Source organism: Chiloscyllium plagiosum, chromosome 3 (assembly GCF_004010195.1).
Source record: "Chiloscyllium plagiosum isolate BGI_BamShark_2017 chromosome 3, ASM401019v2, whole genome shotgun sequence".
In the NCBI taxonomy this organism is placed as follows: domain Eukaryota; kingdom Metazoa; phylum Chordata; class Chondrichthyes; order Orectolobiformes; family Hemiscylliidae; genus Chiloscyllium; species Chiloscyllium plagiosum.
This window is the reverse complement of record NC_057712.1, coordinates 3,124,931-3,147,084: the sequence shown is the minus strand read 5'-3', so window position 1 is coordinate 3,147,084 and position 22,154 is coordinate 3,124,931. Positions and strand designations below refer to the sequence as shown.

Sequence of the window (22,154 nt, the reverse complement as noted above, 5' to 3'; positions counted from 1 at the left end):
AGTGGTCCTCTGGACAGTAACCTAGGCCTAGTTAACTCAGTTCAGTTGCTTCATCAATGACCTTCCTATCATAAGTTCAGAAATGGGAATATTTGCTGATGATTGAAGAGTGTGGAGCAAGATTCACAATGCTTCAAATAATGCAGTAATTTATGTCTGTATGCAAGTCCCCATCTCCAAGTTTCAAGACCTGGACAACATTCAGACTCAGATATCTAAGTGACATTTGTGCTCTCCAGGTGCCAGGCATTGACCACCACTCTTTGAGATCTTGGACACTAACATTAACTGGTAATGTTAGTGGGACAGCCATACAAAATACAGTGAAGGTCAGAGGTCAGGAGCTCTATGGCAGGTAATTCTCTTCTGGACCACCCACCATAACCATCCCCTCTCCCCCCAAAGTCTGACTGTCACCTAGAAGACATATGAGGAGTGTGCCTTCCGGATGAGTGTAGCTCCAACAAAAATCAAGAAGCTCAACACCACCCCTGAAAAAAACAACCCACTTGACTTGTTCTCTATTCACTTTCTTATACATTAATTTCATCCACCTCTGTGGCTGCACATGTACCATTTGCGACATCCACTCAAGCAACTCACCATCTTCTTCGGCAGCATCTTCCAAACCTGTGATCACTACTACCTAAAAGGACAAGGGTATCTGGGAAATGGGAATGACATCACCTTTAAGTTTCCTTCCTAGTTGTAGACCATTTTAACTTGGAAATATATCACTGCTGCTTTACAGTTATTGGATCAAACTTCAGGAACTTGCCATCCCTGAACAGGAGAGTGGATTCACCCCCAACTACATGGACTAAAGCAATTCAAGAAGTCATCTCATTACCATTTTGTCATAGGCAATTTATAATGGTTAACCAAAGCTATCCTTGTTAGCACATGCACATCCCAAAAATGAATAATAAAGAAAAAGCTGAACTTTCCCACACTGACCAGTTGAAAATAAGACCTACCAACTCTCAACAGCTTCATTATCTGCCATACTAGACGACCTACCAAACAAACTATGGTACAAGGTGTGTGATTTATATATTGTTTAATACTGTTTATTTTGAATATTTAACTAGTGGCATTGAGGTTTCTGTGTGTCTGAAGTGTTTTTGTAGCTATGGTGACTTCTTTTAAAACACATTATTAACAAGATATTTTCTGGAGAGTGGTGGAGTTTTATATATTGTAAAGAAAGAAGTTTCATATCTGATGATATGCAGTTACAACAGCTCGAGAAGATCATCATCAGCCACAGACTGAATATATACAACAGGTATCTGGTCATTCAGAGACAACAAAACCATTTTCAAAGGCAAGAAAGTGGTTATTCCACAATCTCTATGTCAAGTTATGCTTGACCATTTACACATAGGAAAAACCAAGAGATAGACATATGGCCCAGCCTCAGTCAGAATATTGATCAAATTGTGTGAAACATATGAACTCCATCAACTTCAACAATTAAGAGAGTCGCTCCTTTCACATTAAACTCATTCTGAGCCATGATATAAGATTGCCACTGATATTTTCCATGTCCAAGGACATGCCTATATTCTGGTGACATTTAATTAAATTTCCTTTTGACAGACAAATGAAAAATACCACTACTGCAACAGTTGTTGACACTTTATACATTATATTCTATGCACTTGGTATCACTCTATAAATTGTGACTGACTATGGTCCACAGCACTGGTGCAGCCTTCAAGATAGCGAGTTTTGAGAAAATTTGTAGCTCAGGTTTAGGTTCTGGATGTAGGTTTGCTTGCTGAGCTGGAAGGTTCATTTTCAGACATTCTATCACCATACTAGGTAACATCTTCAGTGAGTCTCCGGATGAAACACTGGTGGAGTGGCCCGCTTTCTATTTGTGTTTAGGTTTCCTTGGGTTGGTGATGTCATTTCCTGTTTTTTTCTCAGGGGGTGGTAAATGGGATCCAAGATAATGTGTTTGTTGATAGAGTTGATAAGATAGCAATCCTACATGCAGCCTTCAAAATGGTAAGTGCTTTCTTTTCTTACGATTGTCGGTCTAATAACCATACTGCAACAGCCATTGGGGTTAAAGATAAAGCAACTTGTCAAGATTTATGGATAGGGATATTAAATCTATAAGCTACTCCTTGAGGCAAGATTTACACTCACCAGCAATTTTCATGTTTGCAAAACATATCTACAAAGTTCCTCTGTCAGACATTCTTACCGCCCAACTATATATACTCACAAAGTATTGGTGGAATAACGAGACAAAACTGTACAGGAACTCAATTAATGAGCATGCAGTTATCCCAAATTGACCCAGGACAAAGCATGAGTTCAAGATCTTTCTACAGGTACATGGGTTCATAGAAATATCCAACATTTGTGTGTCCAGCCCAGGTGATACAGCATCATCACAAACAATGGTCCAATCCTCTGACGAGTCAGATGACGTAGCTGAGGTGTGTATGATCAACCATTTATCATTGACAATGATGACTTAGACACAAACTATTGTCGAGACCTTTGTTTTTCTTCCCATTTTTGTTTAAATTTTGACCTTTGAGCTGCAACTTGTTTTGGAAAGGAAGAGAGAACAAACTGATGTTTATGGGAACTGACCTGGAGAAAGAATTTCAGGTTTATTGGGCTTCTCGAGCAGATGTTTAGGCACTGAGATGAATTTCTCAGGGACTGGCAGCTGGTTGGATGTTGAATGTATCAATCATGGGTTGAATGGTGCTGGCCAACCAAACAGAATATTGAAAAAGAATCACAGTTTGATGTGACTTTTGGGCAGAAGGCGGTATGTGTGAAAGCTGCTCGACTGGAAACTATTTTGAGTTCTATTCTCTCTAGTTTCACACACCGTTATAGAATTATTACAGGTTTTAAGGAAAGGTCCCTAATCTGTAAGACACAAGTAGTCTGCAGAAGTTGTTGGCATGAATCAGTGACTTCAAAATTCAAGTAATTTACAATCCTAAATATCAGGAATATAACATATCATTGAAGAATTTGTGAAGGCCTAATATCTATTGTGAAACTGTTGAACAGGCAAATTACAAACATTTATTTTTACTTTAATTCAGCCCTTAACTACGTCAGTCTGTCTGTCCATCTGTCTGAGAATGGGGCTGGTGTTTAAAAAAGATTAGGCTTAATATTAAGGAACTGGCTTTTTGTTTATTCATGTTCTGCTAAAGTTGCATTAATAATAAAGTATTCAGCTTTGTGTTTAAGTACAAATTTGCTATCTGATATTTGTTATGCGTAAAGTAGGGTTAGAAGCAATTGCACAATTTTAGAGTAATTCAATGCTTTAATATTACTGTGTTGCAAATCCAGGGTCAGGGAGGCTGTTCCTGTGACATCTACACATCTACAATGCCTGATATAAATCTATCCACAAAGACATAGCAAACCACAGACATAAACGACAGTAATGACTATATGGGGATGAGATATGGTTAATTATATTTCTGCCAAAATGCTGAAATAATACATTCTTGTATGTTTAACAGAAGTGTTTAATTTTCTAAAAGGAAAAAGGGAATGTATTACTTGGCAAATCTTGGAAAGACTATCTTTAAGACAATAAAATAAAAACTGCAGATGCTGGAGATCTGAAACAAAAACAGAAATCACTGGCAAAAAACTCAGCAGGTCTTGCAACATCTGTGGGAAGAAAGCAGAATTAATTATTTGAGTCCAATGACTCTTTAGAATGTAAAGACAGCGAGATGATAACACATAACACACTTGTATAAAAGCTATCCATTTTACTCTTGGTTAGTTAAGGACACAATCCAGTGCAATACAGATTTTTTTTAAAAATCATACATGGAATACTGATGCCAGCAGCTATTGTTCATCCTATTTGACTGTAAAGGTCTTAATTTGTCTTCATTAATCTTATTCTCTTTACATACCTATAGAAGCTTTCACAATTAGGTTGTACATTCCCACAAGTTTTCTCAAGTTTAGTGTATTCTCCCCCACCCCAATCAATTCCTTTGCTGAAATCTAAACTGCTCCCAATCCTCAGGTCTGATTTTGTTTTTGGCGAATTTGTATACCCCTTCCTTGGATCTAACACTGTCTAATTGCCCTGGTTAGTTATGGTCAGGCCACCATCTCTATTTTGTTTTGTGCCAGATAGGAATGAAGGATTGCTGCAGTCTCTCCACATGCTCTTTAAAATATTTGTCATTGCTAGTCCTTCATCATCCCTTTAATTTACATCCCCCAAGTTATCATAGCCATCTCGTGCCTCATACAATCATAGTTTATTTAGATTCAGGACCTTAATCTCAGAATCAAATACATCACTCTTCATCTGAAAGAAAAGTTCTACCATATAGTGGTCACTCCTCCCAAGGGGTCTTGCCCAGCTTAATTGCTAATTATAACATTATAATAAAAAGGTATTACAATTTCCTGAGCATCACACTTTGTGGAACTGGAAGAATGGCAGCCTAATTCAGCTACCATAGCTCTGAATCCTGTTGAAAGTATTATTAGACTTGAGCAGAATTAGTACAGAAAACAATAATCCACCTGTAACCATCACTGTTATGGGCTTGCATTATTTCAATCTTTAAACTGATTAACAACTGTTGAAGTGCTGAAAAATGTAAACAGGTGAATTTAATTTTGCCAATTACTTTAAACTTGTCTCCTTTTGGGATGGGGATAGATGGAAGATGATGCATTATAATGAGGAAGTAAGTTAAACTCCAAGGTGGTAAACAGTGGACAGGTCAGCTGGTCAGAAAAGGGACAAATGGAATTCAAGTTGGAGAAGAGTAAGATAATAGATTTGAGAAGAGTCAAAGGCAGAAGCCATGAAAACAATGGCAGGATTCTGAAAGTATACAGGAACTTGAAATACATGTTTACAGCTCTCTGAAGAAAGATAAATGAATTAGATGAAGTGTATGAGTAGGAATACAGGATATTTTCCTTTCTTGTCCATGACTTAAGAATATTAGAGATGGGAGGTTATATCAGTATATTATAAAACACTAGTTATGTTACAATGGGAATACAGCTCTGGTCACTTCATTACAGGAATGATATGATCATACAAGAGAAGATATAAAAGATTTACAAGGACAGTGCCAGAAATAGAAAATATTACAACCAGAAGAATTGGATTGGCTGAGGGAGATTTCTTCGGATCAGTGGAGAATTGAGATGTATAAAATTATGAGGGGCTTATTTGGTAAGGCATGACTCAATGCCATTTGCAGAGAGAAGAAATAACCAGGGGAAACAGATTTAGACCAAGTGGCAGAATTAAAGGGGAGTTGAGGAGTACTACTTTTTACTCGAGATGGCAGGGATTCGTAGCTCACTGCCTGAAATGGTGATTAAAGTAGAAATCCTTAATGCATCAAAAAACCTTGAATTTGCATGTTATGTGCCATGACCAACAGAGGACCAAGTGCTGGTTGCTTGGACTAAATTGAATAGCTCTTTTTTAGCTGACACAGACAGGGTGAAGTGAATAGTTTCTTTCTATCATAAATCTATGTAATCAACCCTAACTTTCCAAACATCTTTTTTGAAAACTCATGTTAATAGAATTATTTATTCCATGAACATTACCTGCAAGATTTTCTACACACTTCCTCTGAACCATAAACATTTCTTTATTTTCACTGTGATTGTACTTTACTGAAGTGACTGTGGAGTTGACACCAAGGCTCTACAGCTCCACCTGCTGTACAGCCAGGAACTACTGACATGACTGGATCCACGATCATCAAAAGTTGCACATAAAAATAAATCGGGAAATTATACTGAAAAGGAGACTTGAGGAGCATATTACTTTTTGAGGGGAAAAACCCTGCAGTAACACTGTTTGCTCAGTTGTAAAACTGGACTTGGGAGAGTTCCAAATCAAGGAAGAGAGATCAGTTTTACACCAGGAGGAGCAAATTACTGGAGATACTGAAATCTGTACTGAAAAAAAAATGCTGAATATCACAGCGGGTCAGGAAACATCCATGAACAGAAAGCAAGCTAACATGGAGTCTAGGTGACTCTTCATCAGAGCTTCACTTCAGCTCCAGCAGTTTTTGTTTTCAGCTTTACACCAGTAGTGGGTAAACTTCTAGAGACCCATAATCTAGGACAAAATTGCCATTTGAAAGGAAGAAGAACGTCTGCATAAGTTGGAAGAACAAAGAAACATCCACATTTGGGTGAACAAATGATCTGGCAGCAGAATGAGAACAGTTTCCCAAATAACTTTGTGTCAGTGAACAAATTTATTCAGGCAATCAAGGATAACACACCTGGTCAAACTTTAAACTGCATTCAGTTCGAGCGTCACACTGCCTGAAGGAAATGTTGGGGTTTTGAAGGAAGTGCACTAAAGAATCATCACAATGACACTCACCAAAAGTATTAAACAACAAGGAGAGGCTGTGTGGACTGGAATTACATTCTCTTAATATTTAATAAAACTTGAAATATTTAAGGTATTGGAGCTGATACAGTAGACACACGGAAACTACTTTCTCTGGTGTGTGTGTGTGTGGTGGTAAGCATGCCATTAGCTTCAAATTAGAACCAGGATAATCAGGATAATCACAAAGCTGTACCAATCTGCCCCAGATAGAGCTGCTGAGGCTACTTCAATTGAAAATTTCAAATCTGAGTGCAACATTTTTTAGTCAAGGATATTAATGTTATGGAACTAAGGCAGGACACGTTCGTGTCTAGGTACAGATCAGCCATGAGTTAACTGAATAGTGCAACAGGCTCAAGTAGTCACATGGCATTTAATTGTTCCTTACCAACTGACATGATTGAGCTCTGGGAATAAAAGTAGCAGGATGCAGTTGACCTGCAGACAAACAAAATCCCAAAAACGAGAGATAGGGCAGCATGCCAAAATCAGTGTTCTGAGTCTGTGCATCCCACCAAACAGCCAAAGTATGTTGCTGAAACAGGAAAAGTTAAATTATTGAGTAAATCGTATGCAACACTGCTGCTCAGTACTTAACACTGCTCCTTCACAGCACCAAAGACCTGGGTTCGATTCCCGCCTCAGGCAGCTGTCTATGTGGAGTTTTCACATTCTCCCCGTGTCTATGGGGGGTTCCTCCCACAGTCCAGAGATGTGCAGGTTAGGTGAAATGGCCATACTAAATTGCCCAGTGTTCAGGGATAGTATAATAGGGTCAGGGAAGGAATCTGGGTGGATTATTCTTCGGAGTGTCAGTATGGATTTGTTGGGCCGTAGGACATGTGATTCTGTGAATTTATAATTGATTTTTTAAAAAATGGACGAAAGTGAAAAGGGAAGAGAACAGGAAGTTTCAACCAATTTACCTTAAAAAAATTTAAAAAAAAATTTAGGTCAAACCATTCAAATAAGACTTTTTGGGTGTACAAGTTGGAGTGCAAGAATAATTTTGTAAATATCCTTCTTTTCCATACTCAATTGTGAGATCAGTATTACATTCATAAAGCTAAATTCTATTAGAAACAGACATTAATGGGAAAATTAACACCAAAGTTCAACAAAAATGTAACTCAAAGGAGTCAAATTCCTTTGAAAATAAATACATCCATGTGTGAACAGTTTATGATACAATTGATAGAGATTATTAACTTAGGCAGGAGAGTATGAGATGAACAAATCTTTCTTGACAAGATCAAATTTCAAAGATTCTCAGTGCAAGTGTACCATGAACAATGAGAATTACATCTTGTGCCAGTCAGTATTGATGCTTTCAAGAAAAAGCTACAATGCCTCAGATACAGGGGAAATCTGTTCTTCAACTTGTTTGTGTCCTTCTATCAAATAACATTCAACACAATTAGTAGATGGGAAAATGCACTCGTGATAGGGTTTACTGAATGTTAATGCACTGGAATAATTTTGGCACTTATTCTGGTCAGTTTCAATCTGACCAAAAGGGAAGAGAACAGGACGTTTCAACCAATTTACCTTAAAAAAAATTTAAAATAAAATCTGACCAAGTCAAGTCAAGTCAATCTCCAAATATTCAGCAGCAGCAACATCAAGCAGAATAAGTACATTCGCATATCCTAACAGACAGTACATGAAGTGGTGAATAATTTAATGCATTTAACTATTGGGAGTGCCGAAAATATATCTCTGGGTCATACACAAGATTCACGTAGAAGCTGATATGTCAAACCTTTAAAAAAATGCAAAATGTTACGTCATAAGAGACTTCTGACATTCAACAATGAAACAGCTTTCATGGAAAATGAGGTAGTTTGGCTCTAATTGTGTACTTCAAACCAAGTTACAGCTCAGGTAAAGGACAATCTTGGATGTGTATTCCAGAATGGAGAATTTCACAGTGCAGCTTGTGGGAGTGGATTTTTGCTTTTAACTGCTTTAGTGCAAATTTGAGGTTGGTGTCAGTGTCAAGGAGACTAGAGTGATGAACTCTGATAATTTGCTCATTAATACCATCAACTCTGGGGCATTACGTTTAGGCCTGTGTCAGTACACATACGATTGTACATTTTCTCCTTTCAGAATTCAAGACCATTTGTGCCCATGTTTGTACATGTATACAGCGTCTTCATATTTATATTGCCAAATTGTCTGCATTCTTTGCAGCGCACACACACACAAAATGTTAGCTTGATGTGCTTTTGCATTTTGTGTGGAGTATATCCAACACAAATGATAACATTTCATACCTTGACTCATTCAATAACTAATCAGTAATAATTTGACATTAATTGTGGGAGATGCTTTCAGGGAAAAGTTGACATCAATTGGGGAGGTAATGGCCTAATGATATTATTGCTGGACTGTTAATCACGAGATCAGGTTTGAATCCCGCGAGTAAATATTGTGGAATTTGAATGCAGTTTTAAAAATCCGGAATTAAAAGTCTAACAATGACCATGAATCCAGTGTTGGAAAAAAATCTCCATCTGGTTCACTAATGTCCTTTAGGGAAGGAAACTACCATCCCTATCTAGTCTGGCCTATATGTGACTCCTGAGCTACAGTACTGTGGCTGACTCTTAACTGCCCTCTGGGCAATTAGGGAAGGGCAATAAATGCTTGCCTAGCCAGATTCAGCGTCATCCTGTGAATGAATAAAAAACTTGCTACTGAAGTTACCATCCAATGACAGTACAGGAAACATTTACAAGCTGCCCCACATCATTTGTGAAAATGAAAGTCAAACGGAGGTAATCTTTCTTTAGCAAGTGAACCAAGTTCCAATGAATTAGCCACGTGGTTTCATGTTCAGCTTGTAAGATGGAGAATAAAAACAAGCTACTTCTTTGTCATTTTCACATTTATTTTAAATAAAACTTCACAGATGCAAGTTTTTTCGCACACTAGTGTCATGGGCACAGTATAAGAAGGTGCTGCAATGAGATGTCAACGGCATATTTTAGTGGTTTCTGATGAAAAGCAGCTGGAACCAAGTTAATTTGATCGATGTTGCATCATAAAAGCATCCCTTATTCTCATGTTTATAGCAAACTATAATAAATAAATTCTCTTAAAAGCACTATTAAAACTTTAGACTCCAGACTTTTCACTCCGCAAAGCTAGATTTCCTGCATTTAAAAGTCAGCAATTTGCATAAAACCATAAAAACATCTTCCATGCCAGAGGTCATCTACTAAAATCTCAGTTCTTTTAAATGTCAGAAAATGCACCCAAGTATATCCAAGCTGTTTCAGTTTTAAAAGAAACCCAAACTACATGCTGCATATAACACAAAGGCAATCAACTTGCATCATGGATTTCCGAATACTTTCAAACCAAAGTGCAAGTTATTCATTTAAGAAAAATATACAAATTAAATATATTTTATAATACAGTCTGCCAGTAATAGTGATGAATATGACAGCTTTAGCAATCTGTGATACAGAATGCAGATAATTATTGTGATTGTGCAGTGGCTGTACAAACTTAATTTAAAATAATGTTAGTAAACAGCCCAGGTGGGGATCTCAATCACAGAGAAGACAGATAGGGACAGAAATAGATAACAATTATCTAGACTTAGTATTCATCCTGGTCATCATCTGGGTGATTTATAATGTCATCATCTTCTGGAGGAGCAAATCCTTCCTGTCAAGTAAAATCACAACAGAAAACTAATTCTGTAGCATTAAATATACAACTCACATTTATATAACATTTTCAATATGGTATATGCCCCAAAATACTTCCAAAAAGCAACATTAAACAGAATCTGATTCAAGGATATTTGAAAACTGACTATTGTGATTACTGAAACTGCACCTGCAGCTAATGAATGTGCCATTCTGCTTTGTAAATATGCTATCACAAAATATCACAGCTGAAGCTAACAATTTTAAAGAAATATTCATTAATGAACAAACTAAGCTCATCTCCAAGGCAATAACTGTCAATATAAATTGAAAATTTGGTTCCCTGAACTTCAGATAAAGTAATCGATGAATTAAGCACAAGATGTCTGGGAACACATTCTAAATTCCCTCCAAATTGTGACTCCTCACACATGTTTTTGACAAATAGCAAAACTTCTTTGGATTAAAGTGTTCATAGAATATAGAACCGTACTACATATGAGATGGCCATTCATTCAGTCACATCTGTACTGGCTCTTGAAAGAGCAATGTTGTTAGCCCCACACCCCAGTCTTTTTGTATATAAACCTGTAAGCTTCTTAGCCTTGAGTTTCTATTTAACTCCCTTTTGAAATTAGTTACGCAATCAGCCCCCAATTTATTTTCACGTAGGATGTTCCAGATTCCAGCAGGGGAGTAAAAACATTTCTCTTCTAGATCTTCTGCAATGATTTCAAATCTTTAACCTTTGATCATTTATAGATTCACCAGTCAGAACAGGTTTTGAAAGATTTTCTCAACTGTATCTTGAAAGCTGTATTTAGTCTGTTTAAAAGAAGTACAGTCCTAACATCTCCAATCTCATCATATATGAAACTCCATATCCCTGATCCTGCTGCGTCTCCTCTGTATCATTTCCTAGACCGTTACATCTTTCAAGTGCAGACTGACATTTGATGAATTCCCTCAGACTTCAGTTTACCTACCTGTTATAGTTAAAATACTATATACAAAAAGGGTTTTCTTTATCATAAAGGGTTAGGTGAAGTAGAAATAAATTAGCTGGCTGCCAAATCTGGTACTTTGAGGGGGTTGTACCACATCACAAATTAGTATGGCTGTTTGTTTTCACTGACTTCAATATCAGTTGAAGCATCACTGAATGATTGACATTATGCAAAACAAGACTGTATACATTAAATAAAAGCTTTAAGATCATAAATAGGTGATTTCTTACACTTAAGATCTAAGCTATATAGGTAAAGGGCTATATTGGGAATCATTAGAGTTATAATAGTCAACATCACTAAAATACACGCATCAGATAATGAACTAATAACATAGTTCAGCTCTTTTGCAAAATCAAGTGGTCAGTCAGGCAATGCCGCGGCTGGAGGGAACTAATTGACTTGACAATTAACGGTGGCAAACTACAAGTTTTCCAGCAAGTACAAGGTCTAAATTCCTTCTACAGAAGAGAAAAACTTATAGTAAATGACATGGATGTACAGCTAAGAGGTTATTTTGCCAATTAGTTGCTTGTGTTAATGCTCCACTTGAGCCTGCTCATATCCCTCCTCATTTAAATCTTAAAATGGAATCCTCTATTGTCTTCTCCCTATATGTTTGCCAAGCATTCCCGCAAATGCATCCAAACCAATTGTTCTGTGTGTTCACCTTCTCTCCAATCTTTTTGGGAAGAATGTTCTTTTAAAATTTCTAATTAATGTTTTGGTGACCAGCTAACACTGATGGTCTGTAGTTATGGCACCTCATAAGATGAAACATTTTATGTGTCTGAATGTTTCAGGCATGCTTACAGTTTACCTTTCTTTCTCCTTTATTCTTTTATGGAATTTAGCCACAACTGACAAGGCCAGCATTGCTCATGAGCCGAGTGCTTTCCTTGCCCATTACAAAAGGCTATTAAGAGTCAACTACAGTATGTGGTCTGGAATCATGTTTAGACCAGACTGTGAGAATGGTAATTTCCTTCCCCAAAGGACTTTAATAAACCATATCATTTTTTGTGACTATTGATAATAAATCCATGGTCATCATTACTGAGCTTTTCAGCTCCAGATACTACCCTTGTCCCGAGCATATTAGCACAGGTCTGTAGATAACCAATCCAGTGACAGTATCAGTTTGCCACCATCACCTCCAAAGGCTCAAGACAGAGATTAAACAGAGCAGATGCATTAGTTGATGCTACTAAGACATTAAAAGTCCTGAGGTCAATAACAGGATTCTTTTTAGTGAGGCTGAGTGCCCTATCTTCGGAGGCTATCGCCTGACACTGGACAATCTTATTTTGTTCAAAGATGATTCCTACACTTCATCCTAAAATAACATGTTTAATAATATGGAAATGACCAAGTAACAATTTTCTTAAGAGTAATGAAGTGTGAATGCTGATGAGAAAAAAATAGGAAAGTACAGATCAAGGTCTTTTACAAAATGCATGACTGATAAAGACACTTGGCTCTTGAGATAACGAAGTTAAAAAGATTGTACGTACTATTGTCTATTATAATATTAACTATTGATTATGAACTAAAAATATATATTAATAACAAAGCGTACCTCAGTTGCATACAGAATTTCCACAATCCTCTGAATTGCAGGGATGTTCTCACTTTCGTGTTCTTGGCAGATCAGTTCAATATCCCTTAGTTTACTGAAATAAAAGTCTCTCTCCTTCTCAAGTCCATCCACTGTCAATTTCAATTCCATTAGCTATTCAAAATTAAAATGGAATATGTTAAGAACATTTTTTCATTATAATCTCAAACTGATTTTTCAATATATATCTAACATAATTATGGAGAAGTTGAAGCTCAATTTAGGAACTGAAGAAACGGGTGACATCATTCTCATGTAAACACAAAGCTGAGAGTTTTGTGGACAGCAGGTTTCAGGAGGTAATCGCCCCACAGTTCAAATGAGTACAGGCAGAGAACTAAAAGGTGACCATGAGATAATCAAGGAGGTCCAGGCATCCTCTAGGTCTCTCTATAACTGATATTAAAAGAACACTGGTGAGAGTATGGTCCTCTAAATACCAACAGCAAAATCATGTTGTCACAGGTGGCTAAGATGTACATAGTCAGATGGATGACTGGAATAGCAACAGTGATTCAATAGTTAATATAAAATTTGTGTGTATCTCAGGTTGCCAGGATGATAAAACATTGGTTCATACGTGACATGGTAAACATGTCACTGCAGCTGCAGAGAATTTGGAGAACAGAAGTTAGAAAGAAAGATAGTGTGTCTCACATCCTTTAATAATGGATTCAAAAATCTTAGCAATGACTGAGTTCAGGCCAGTCGGTCTATAGTTTCCTGTCTTCTGCCTTCCTCCATTCTTAAGCAGGATTGATAGAGTAGCTATTTTCCAGTTGTCTGGCACCCTCCCTGATACCAATGATTCCTGAAAGATCACTACCATTGCCTCTACAGTCTGCTCAGCTAACGTCTTCAGAACTGTTTCGTGTCGTCCATCTGCTCCAAGTGATTTATCCACCTTCAGACCTTTCAACTTCCCCAGCACCTTCTCCTTAGTGGTGACCACAACACTCACCTCTGTCCCTGACTATCTTGAAGTTTTGATATGCTGCTGGTGTCTTCCACTGTGAAAACTAATACAAAGTACCTATTCAGTTCCTCCACCATTTCTTTAATACCCGTCACTACTTCTCCAACTCCAATTTCCAATGGGCCAGTGTCCATTCTTGCCTTTCTCACCTTCAGATATCTAAAAAATAACTCCTATTACTAGCTAGTTTACTGCCCTATTTCATCTTCTACCCCGTTATCATCTGGTTTTTAAAGATTCCCAATCATCATGCTTCTCACTAATCTTCATCCCACTATATGCTTTTTCTTCGACTTTTAACCTTTCCCTGACTTCCTTTGTCAGCCACGGTTGCCTCATCCTCGTCTTACCATGTTTTTTCAACCTTGGGATGAATTTCTGCTGTACTTTCCGAATTACCCACAGAAACCCCTGCTATTGCTGCTCCATCATCTTCCCTGCTAGGCTCCCATTCCAGTTAACTCTGGCCAGTTCCTTCCTCATGCCTTTATAGTTACCTTTACTCAATTTTAATACTATTAGATCAAATTCCAGCTTTTCTCTCTCAAGCTGCAGGGTGAATTCTATGTTAGTAAAGTCACTGCCCCCAGGGTTTCCTTCACCTTCAATTCCCTAATCAAGTCTGCCTCCTTACACATCACTAAATCCAGAATTGCCTGTTCCCAATGGACTTTACCACACCCTACTCCAAAAACTTAGACATTGCACAAATTCCTTTTCTTAGGGTCTGCTATCAACCTGATTTTTCAAGTCCACCTGTGTATTGAAGTCCTCTGTGATTATTGTAATCATGCCTTTCCTACAAGCCTTTTCTATCTCTGGATTTATTTTCTTCCCCACATCCTGACTATTGTTAGTAGACCTGAATATAAGCCCCCTCAGGGTCATTTTTGTTTCTGACTGTATCGACTTCCTTTGATTTCTGACTAACAAGGCAACACTAACCCTTTAGGAAAAAGTAAAGACTGCAGATGCTGGAGATCAGAGTTGAAAAGTGTGGCACTGGAAAAGTACAGCAGGTCAGGCAGCATCCAAGGAGCAGGAGAATCAACACTTCAGGCATAAGCCCTCCATCAGGAACACTAGCCCTCTGCCCATCTGCCTGTCTTTTCGATAGGATGTATATCCATCTGCCAAATTAATTTAATCCTCTCCCATAGCTCTTGTCGACTGCCTTGTGAGGGCATTGGTTTTGAATCTGTTGATTTTGAACAAGGCTATGCTGTCCTTGGCTTTTTTTCAGAGAGGTCATAAAAGCAGCGATCCTGAAAAGTCTGGGTTTAACTACGTGAGAATGCTTTCAAGTTTTTAAATAAAACACTTGTACAATAAAGGGGAGTGGCCAGTTCTCCCAGCTCAGCTTTTCTCTGGTTTGGTTTTGCTGGGTTTTAGCAGTCTGGCTGTTCACTGAAAGCAGGCAGTGGTGAAGCTGCCGAACACAAAGAATTAGATCCATGCTGACTCTCCCCCTTTCTGACATCTCTCCTGTAAGACCGTGTTTGATTTTACCTTTTTGCAAAGGGGTGTTTATGGGAATTATTGCAAGTACTTGGAACAGCATCATTGAGTTAGGATAATCTGTTGGATTTTCGGATAGGTTAAGTTATTCTATATTCTGTTCTCTGTTGTTTGTGATTCATTTAGTAATTTTGCAAATAGGTTAGTTTTTGTTTAAAAATAAGTGGTTGGGCCAGCTGTATCACTCCTTTACACCTGTTTAAAACAGCTAGTAAAGTTAGGGTCAGGGCTACTTTCTTGAAATGTGTTGAGGGGGGTCAGGCCTTGGTCCATACAGTTGAGATTATACAGTACTTGGAAGCACATGGTAAAACAGTGCTGGATCAGCACAGCTTCATCAAGGAGAGGTCATACCTGACAAATTTGTTCTGATTCTTTGTGGTGGTAATGAGCAGGTTAAAGAAAGCAGAGCCAATGGACGTGATCTATTTGGATTTCTGGAAGAGCTTGGAGAAGGGGGTGCACAGGAGGCTAAATCAGATAAGAGTCCATGGTGGTATAGGCAAGGTACTGGCACGGATAGAGGATTGGCTGACTGGCAGAAGACAGAGAATGGAGTAAAGGTGGCCTTTTTCAGGATGGAAACCAGTGACTAGTAGAGATCCACAGGGGTCTGTGTTGGGTTTACAACTATTCACATCATACATTAATGTCCTGGGTGAAGGAACTGAGGGCATTGGTGCAAAGTTTGCCGATGAAAAAGATAGCTGGAGGGACAGGTAGTGTTGTGGTAGGCGTCTGCAGAATGACTTGGACAGGCTGGGTGATTGTATTCTATCTACCACTTGCCCAATGTGGGAAAATGTGAGGTTATGCACTTTGGTGAGAAGAAGAGAGGTGTAGACTATTTTCTAAATGTGGAAACTTTTGGAAATCTGAAGCACAAGGCAACTTGGCAGTCCTACTTCAGAATTCTCTTAAGGTTAACATGCAGTTTCAGTTGGCAGAAGGGAAGGCAAATGCAATATTACCATTCATTTCAAGAGGACGAGAATACAAGACCAGAGGTATACTGAAGTTGTAAATCAGCAGACCACATTTGGAATACTGAGAGCATTTTCGGCCCCATATCTAAGGTAAGGTGTGCTGGCATTGGAGGGATCCCGGAGGTGGTTTACAAGAATAATTCCAGAAACGAAGGGCTTGTCATACAGGTAACGATTGAAGACTCTGCCTCTGTACTCAATAGCATTTAGAAGCATAGGAAATATGACTGAAACTTATAGAATACTGAGACCTGGATAGTGTCGGTGCAGAGATGTTGTTTCCACTGGCAGGACAGACTAAGATACAATGACGCAGCTTCAGAGTGATGGGACAACCCTTTACAACTGAGATGAGGAGGGTCGTGAATCGGTGAAACTCATTGCTACAAAGGGCAATGGAAGCCATGTCACGGAGTATATTTAGGAGAGAGATAGATAGGTTCTTGATTAGTGGGGGAATCAAGGATAACGGTGAGAAGGCAGGACAATGGGGTAGAGAAACACATCAACCATCATCGAATGGTGCAACAGACTCGATGGACCAAATGGCCATAATTCTTCTGCTCAATCTCATGGCCTATAATGATGGACCAGGCATGATTGGCTGAATAGTAGATTCCTCCTCACATTTGCAATGTCTGGAATATGGCTTACATAGCTAAAATCACTACATAACAGCTGTAGTGAATCAGATTCTTGGATCATTTGAGGTAAGAATGGAGATTAACTCTGCAGTGCTCAAACTGCTGGTTGTGACAATTTCTTTATGAGTCAATATGTGGGGGCAATTCTGGACCACTTTGGACATCACCTAGACAAAGCCAAACTGGAATCAATTTTTTTCTACAAGAGCTTTAAAATCCACTGTCCAATACTGGACATTTTAAAATGAATTTTTATACTTTTCATGTTTTAGTTCAGTTCACAGGAAAAGCAACAAGCCAGGATTAACAGTACAAATAAAGGCAAGATTTTACCAGAGTTTTTGTTATGACAGTGCATTACCAGGAAACTTGACATCACACACAAGTGAGAATTTGTGGTGCTTACATAACAGATAACAACAAGACTTGTCAAAGTTAGGGTTTGTTCATTTCAGTCTAAGTACATTTTTCATGGTGTAGTAAGTCTTAATTATGGCCAAACAACATATTTCACAAGAAAGGAACTTTTACAAGTGTATAGTCTAATTCCAGTAGATTTAAATTATTGTCGGAAATTTCAAAAACAAAAGGCCCTTGCCTTTTTACTTTTACTGTCAAATACACCTTTCATTTTCTTTGTTTCACTTAGCATCTGAGAATTCAATTAGATTTCTTCTCAATCTTCTGAAGTCCAGAAAGTGTAAGCTAAAACTGCTCAACCTCTCTTCACGAGACAAATCCCTCATCTCTGGCATCAATCTGGTGAACCTCCTCTGAACTGCCTCCAATGCAAGTACATTCCTCCTCAAATAAGGGGACCAAAATCATATGCAATGCTTCAAGTGGACTCTCATTAATAATACTTTGTACAGTTGCAGCAACACTTGTCTATTTTTATACTTTATTCCTTTACTAATTAATACCAAAATCCCATTTACCTTCCTTATTATCTGTTGTGCCTGCATATTGGTTTTCTGCAATTCAGATCAAGGACATCCAGATCCCTCAGCACCAAAGCTTCTCTCCAGTTAAATAATAAGTTGCCTTTCTAATCCACCTATCAAAATAGGCAATCTCACACCTCTTTGCATTAAACTCATCTGCCAAAGTTTGGACAATTCATCTAACCTATCCATATCCATTTGTAAATTTCTTACTTCTTCATTGCAACTTACGTTCCTTATTTTAGTGTCATCCACAAATTTGGCCATGGTACTTTCTATCTTTGCATCAGTCACTAACATACCTTATATATAGGTCATTTTGGTTTAAAAGACCTAGTATTATTGAGATCAAGTGGCTAAATTAATAACCTACACCTCATTTGCAAGTACTTAACAAACATTTCATATGATCATGAGAGAGTAGGGCATTCAACTCCTTGAACCTACACCTCCATTCAAAAAGATTATGTTTGACTATTACTCTACTTCTTGCCTCCTATAACTCAGCTTCTCTGTGGATCAAAATTCTATTCAATTTTGAATGTATTCAACCTCCATTATAGTTTGGGATAAAGAATCTTAATGATTATTGTTTCTTACAGAAGAAATTCCTCATACTTGTCTTTAATAAAATAACTTGAATATGTGTGCTCGAGATATCCCTATGCAAAGAAACAATTCACTCAGCATCTACATTGCATTGGTTTCACGAAAAGCTTTTTTTAAAAAAAGGTACTGCACATTTGGGGCAATTAGCTTTTTCAGAAGTGCTATTTAGAAGCGGCAGGGACGGGCCACTATAAATGCCGGAGGAAACACCACAGAAGCGCTTCACAGGAGGCTCCCAAGCACTGAGGATGCCACCTAGACAGGGGACGAAACGTTTGCAACAAAAACTTCCAGCTCGGCGAACAGAACCACAGCAACGAGCACCCGAGCTACAAATCTTCTCACAAACTTTGCTATTGAGAATCATTTGCCTTTTTAGAAAATTGAATAAACTAAGAAAATGCCTGTCAGTGCAAATCCTACAATGGTAATGGTACTTGATTAGTCAGATGGAATTATTCATCACAAGAACACATACCTTGTAAACAAGGTTTATTGCAAGTCAATTTACTTCCTCAAAAATCCAATTACTCATTAGTGAAAGGGTAAAACTAATACACAACATATTGATCAGAGACAAAAATAGAAATTGTTGGAAAAGCTCAGCAGGTTGGCAGCATCTGCAGAGAGAAATCAAAGTTAACATTTCGGGTTAAGTGACCCTTCCTCAGAACTGATGGTAGCTCGGAAAACGTTCATATGCAGAAGATAGGATGGGGGAAGTGGGGGTGGGGGGGGGTTGAACAGCCCAAAGAAAGAGAAGAGCAGTTGGACAAAAGAGTGGATAACAATCTGGTTAGGAGGGTGAATAGCTGCCTACACACCCACGATTTCTCAGACAATTTCGCCTGCTTCAGAATTTCCAGGCTATGGACACCAGCCACCACCTCTTTTCCATGGATGTGCAATTCCTTTACGCGCCCATCCCCCACCATGATGGTGTCAGGACTCTCTGCTTCTTCCTGGAACAAAGATCTGAAATGTCTCCACCTACCACCACCTTGAGCCTGTCCTCACCCTGAACAACTTTTAACTCGTCATTTTCTTCAGGTCAGAGGGATGGTCTGGATACGTACATATGCCCAGGTTATACCTGTCTCTTTGTGGGGTACATGGAACATTCCTTGTTCCAGTCCCCACCCACAACTCTTTCTCTAGTATGTCAATGATATCATCACTGCTGCCTCCCCTCTCTTGTCAGAAATTGGAAAGGTTTATCGATCTTGCTTCTAATTTCTACCCTGCCCTCACCTGGTCCATCTCTGACTCCTCCCATCCCTTCCTCGACATCTCTATTCCCATTTCTGGGGATAGACTGGCCACTAATATCCACTACAAACCTACCAATTCCCACAGTTACCTGGACTGTATATCCTTGCATTGTGCTTCCTGTAAAGACTCTATTCTCCCAGTTCCTCCATCACATTTATTCCAATGATGTCTACTTCGACAAGCGAGCCTCTGAAATGTCTACTTTCTTCCACAGCCAAGGATTCCCCAACACCATTGTTGACAGGGCCGTCAGCTTGGTCAGAGCCATCTCTCCACTTCAGTCCTCATCTGCTCTTTTCCCTCCCACAACAGTGATAAGGGTCCCCCTTGTCTTTAACTATCACCACATTAGCATCCACATCCAGAGGATCATTGGCTGCCATTTCTATCACCTTCGAGATACCCTGGACCACTCTTCCTTCACTCCCAACACTCCACCACAACACCTTCACCTGCAACCACAGAAGGTGTTAACCTGTCCATTTGCCTCTTCCCTCCTCAGTATCCAAGGGCTCAAACATACCTTCCAGGTGAAGCACTGCTTTACCTGCACTTCACACAATCTCGTCTACTGCATTTATTGCTCACAATGCGGTCTCCTCTACAATAGGGAAACGAAGCATAGACTGGGTGACCGCTTTGTGGAACACTCGTGTTCTTTTCGCAAAAAAGACCCTGAGCTTCCAGTTGCATGCCACATCAATATACCACCCTGTTCCCTGGCAAGATCTCTGTTTCAGGCTTGCTGCAGTGCTCCAGCAAAGCTCAGCACAAGCTGAAACAACAGCACCTCAGTTCCTGCCTGGGGACCCTGCAACCTTCTGGACTCGATATGGAGTTCAATAACCTTAGTTCTTGAGCTGTCCCTTGCCCTAACCCCAAAGTCCATAGACCAGGCCTTGTTAACACACAGTCTGCGATTACACACCATGCATTGTTAGTCACTATTCGTGCCCATTAACAGCTACTCACCCTCCTAGCCAGATTGTTATTCATCTTTTGACTGTCCAACTGCTCTTCTCTCTCTTTAGGCTATATTGCATGTTGTTTACCCTTACCTCCTCTCCCACCCTGACTTCTACATATAAACCAACATTTCCCTTGCTGCCATCAGTTCTGTGGAATGGTAACTCAACCCAAAATGATTTCTCTCCACAGATGCTGGCAGACCTGAACTCTTCCAACATTTTCTATTTTTGTCTGATTTACATCATCCACAGTTCTTTCGGTTTTTATATTGATCAAAGAGTTAATTAGATAACCTCCCATAAGCTGAATTCTGTATAAAGGTCTCACACATACAGTATAAGGAATAGCGTGGAAGTTTTAACATGAAGCATAACTTAATCTTTCAAGTCTATGGCATACTTTCTTTATGTTTCCAGTGTGTCCTGAACATGCAAACATCTGATACATGGAATTTTTGTTTCTTTTTTTCCTTCATTTAGGGACGCTTAATAGCAGGAGCTGAATGCTCATGGTTGTATTGATGAGGCAGTCTCTGTATAATATCTTGTGGTTGGTTATCCTGTAACTCTATGATTACAGTTTACCTGTTGATTCAGCTCTATTATCTGGGCATCGGCATCACTGGCGCCATTTCTTGCTAAGTGTTGACCTTTCCTTATACCCATTGAGGATGGTACATTTGGCGTTCGCGTGACCTTAGGTGCTGTTGGAGATGTTCTCTGTGGCACTTAAATGAGAATTGAAAATAGAGAGATAATCTCAAAACAGTATCTGACACTGATTTTGAATATTTTGCAACGTATCCACAAATAATACCCTGGAAATTAAAATATTTCCTTAGAGATCAATCCGATCAATTTATTTTCTGAATGCAATGAGGCATGGAAGATCAAGTGTTCAAATTCCTGTTGAGAAATGACACAGGAGTAGGTATTCCAGAATCTCAAGACATGTTATGCAGTATTTAGGCAGGTTTGGTTTGAAAAATCTGACTTCAATCCTTCAAGGTTCCAATTTTCAAAGTAACATGCATACCACAGGTGTCAAATGACAAACATTGCAAACAAGACAACAACTGCTTTCTTTGAACATCAACTACATTACCAGCACTGGATCAACTGCAGTGACCAATGGAGTGCCACAATCATAGGAGATGGGTCCACTACTTTTCATCATTTATATAAATGATTTGGATGTGAGCAGAAGAGGTATAGTAAGTAAGTTTGCAGATGACACCAAAATTGGAGGCGTAGTGGACAGCGAAGAAGGTTATCTCAGATTACAACAGGATCTTGACCAGATGGGCCAATGGAGTGAGACGTGGCAGAGGGAGTTTAATTTAGATAAATGTGAGGTGCTACATTTTGGGAAAGCAAATCTTAGCAGGACTTATACACTTAATGGTAAGGTCCTCGGGAGCGTTGCTGAACAAAGAGACCTTGGAATGCAGGTTCATAGCTCCTTGAAAGTGGAGTTGCAGGTAGATAGGATAGTGAAGGCGGCGTTTGGTATGCTTTCCTTTATTGGTCAG

General features: G+C 38.8%; 1 protein-coding gene across 2 annotated transcripts in view; it reads right to left on the bottom strand.

The window, feature by feature from the left end:
* Positions 1–9,290: 9,290 nt before the first annotated feature.
* Positions 9,291–22,154, bottom strand: part of LOC122540426 (microtubule-associated protein RP/EB family member 3-like) — a 51,110-nt gene continuing 38,246 nt past the window's right edge. For both annotated transcript variants that reach the window (XM_043676177.1, XM_043676185.1), the window contains exons 5-7: positions 21,208–21,350; positions 12,667–12,819; positions 9,291–10,096 (exon numbers count right to left, since the gene is read on the bottom strand). In XM_043676177.1, the coding sequence (XP_043532112.1) occupies positions 10,028–10,096; positions 12,667–12,819; positions 21,208–21,350 (365 nt within the window). In that variant the 3' untranslated portion in view covers positions 9,291–10,027. The remainder of the gene's footprint in view (positions 10,097–12,666; positions 12,820–21,207; positions 21,351–22,154) is intronic.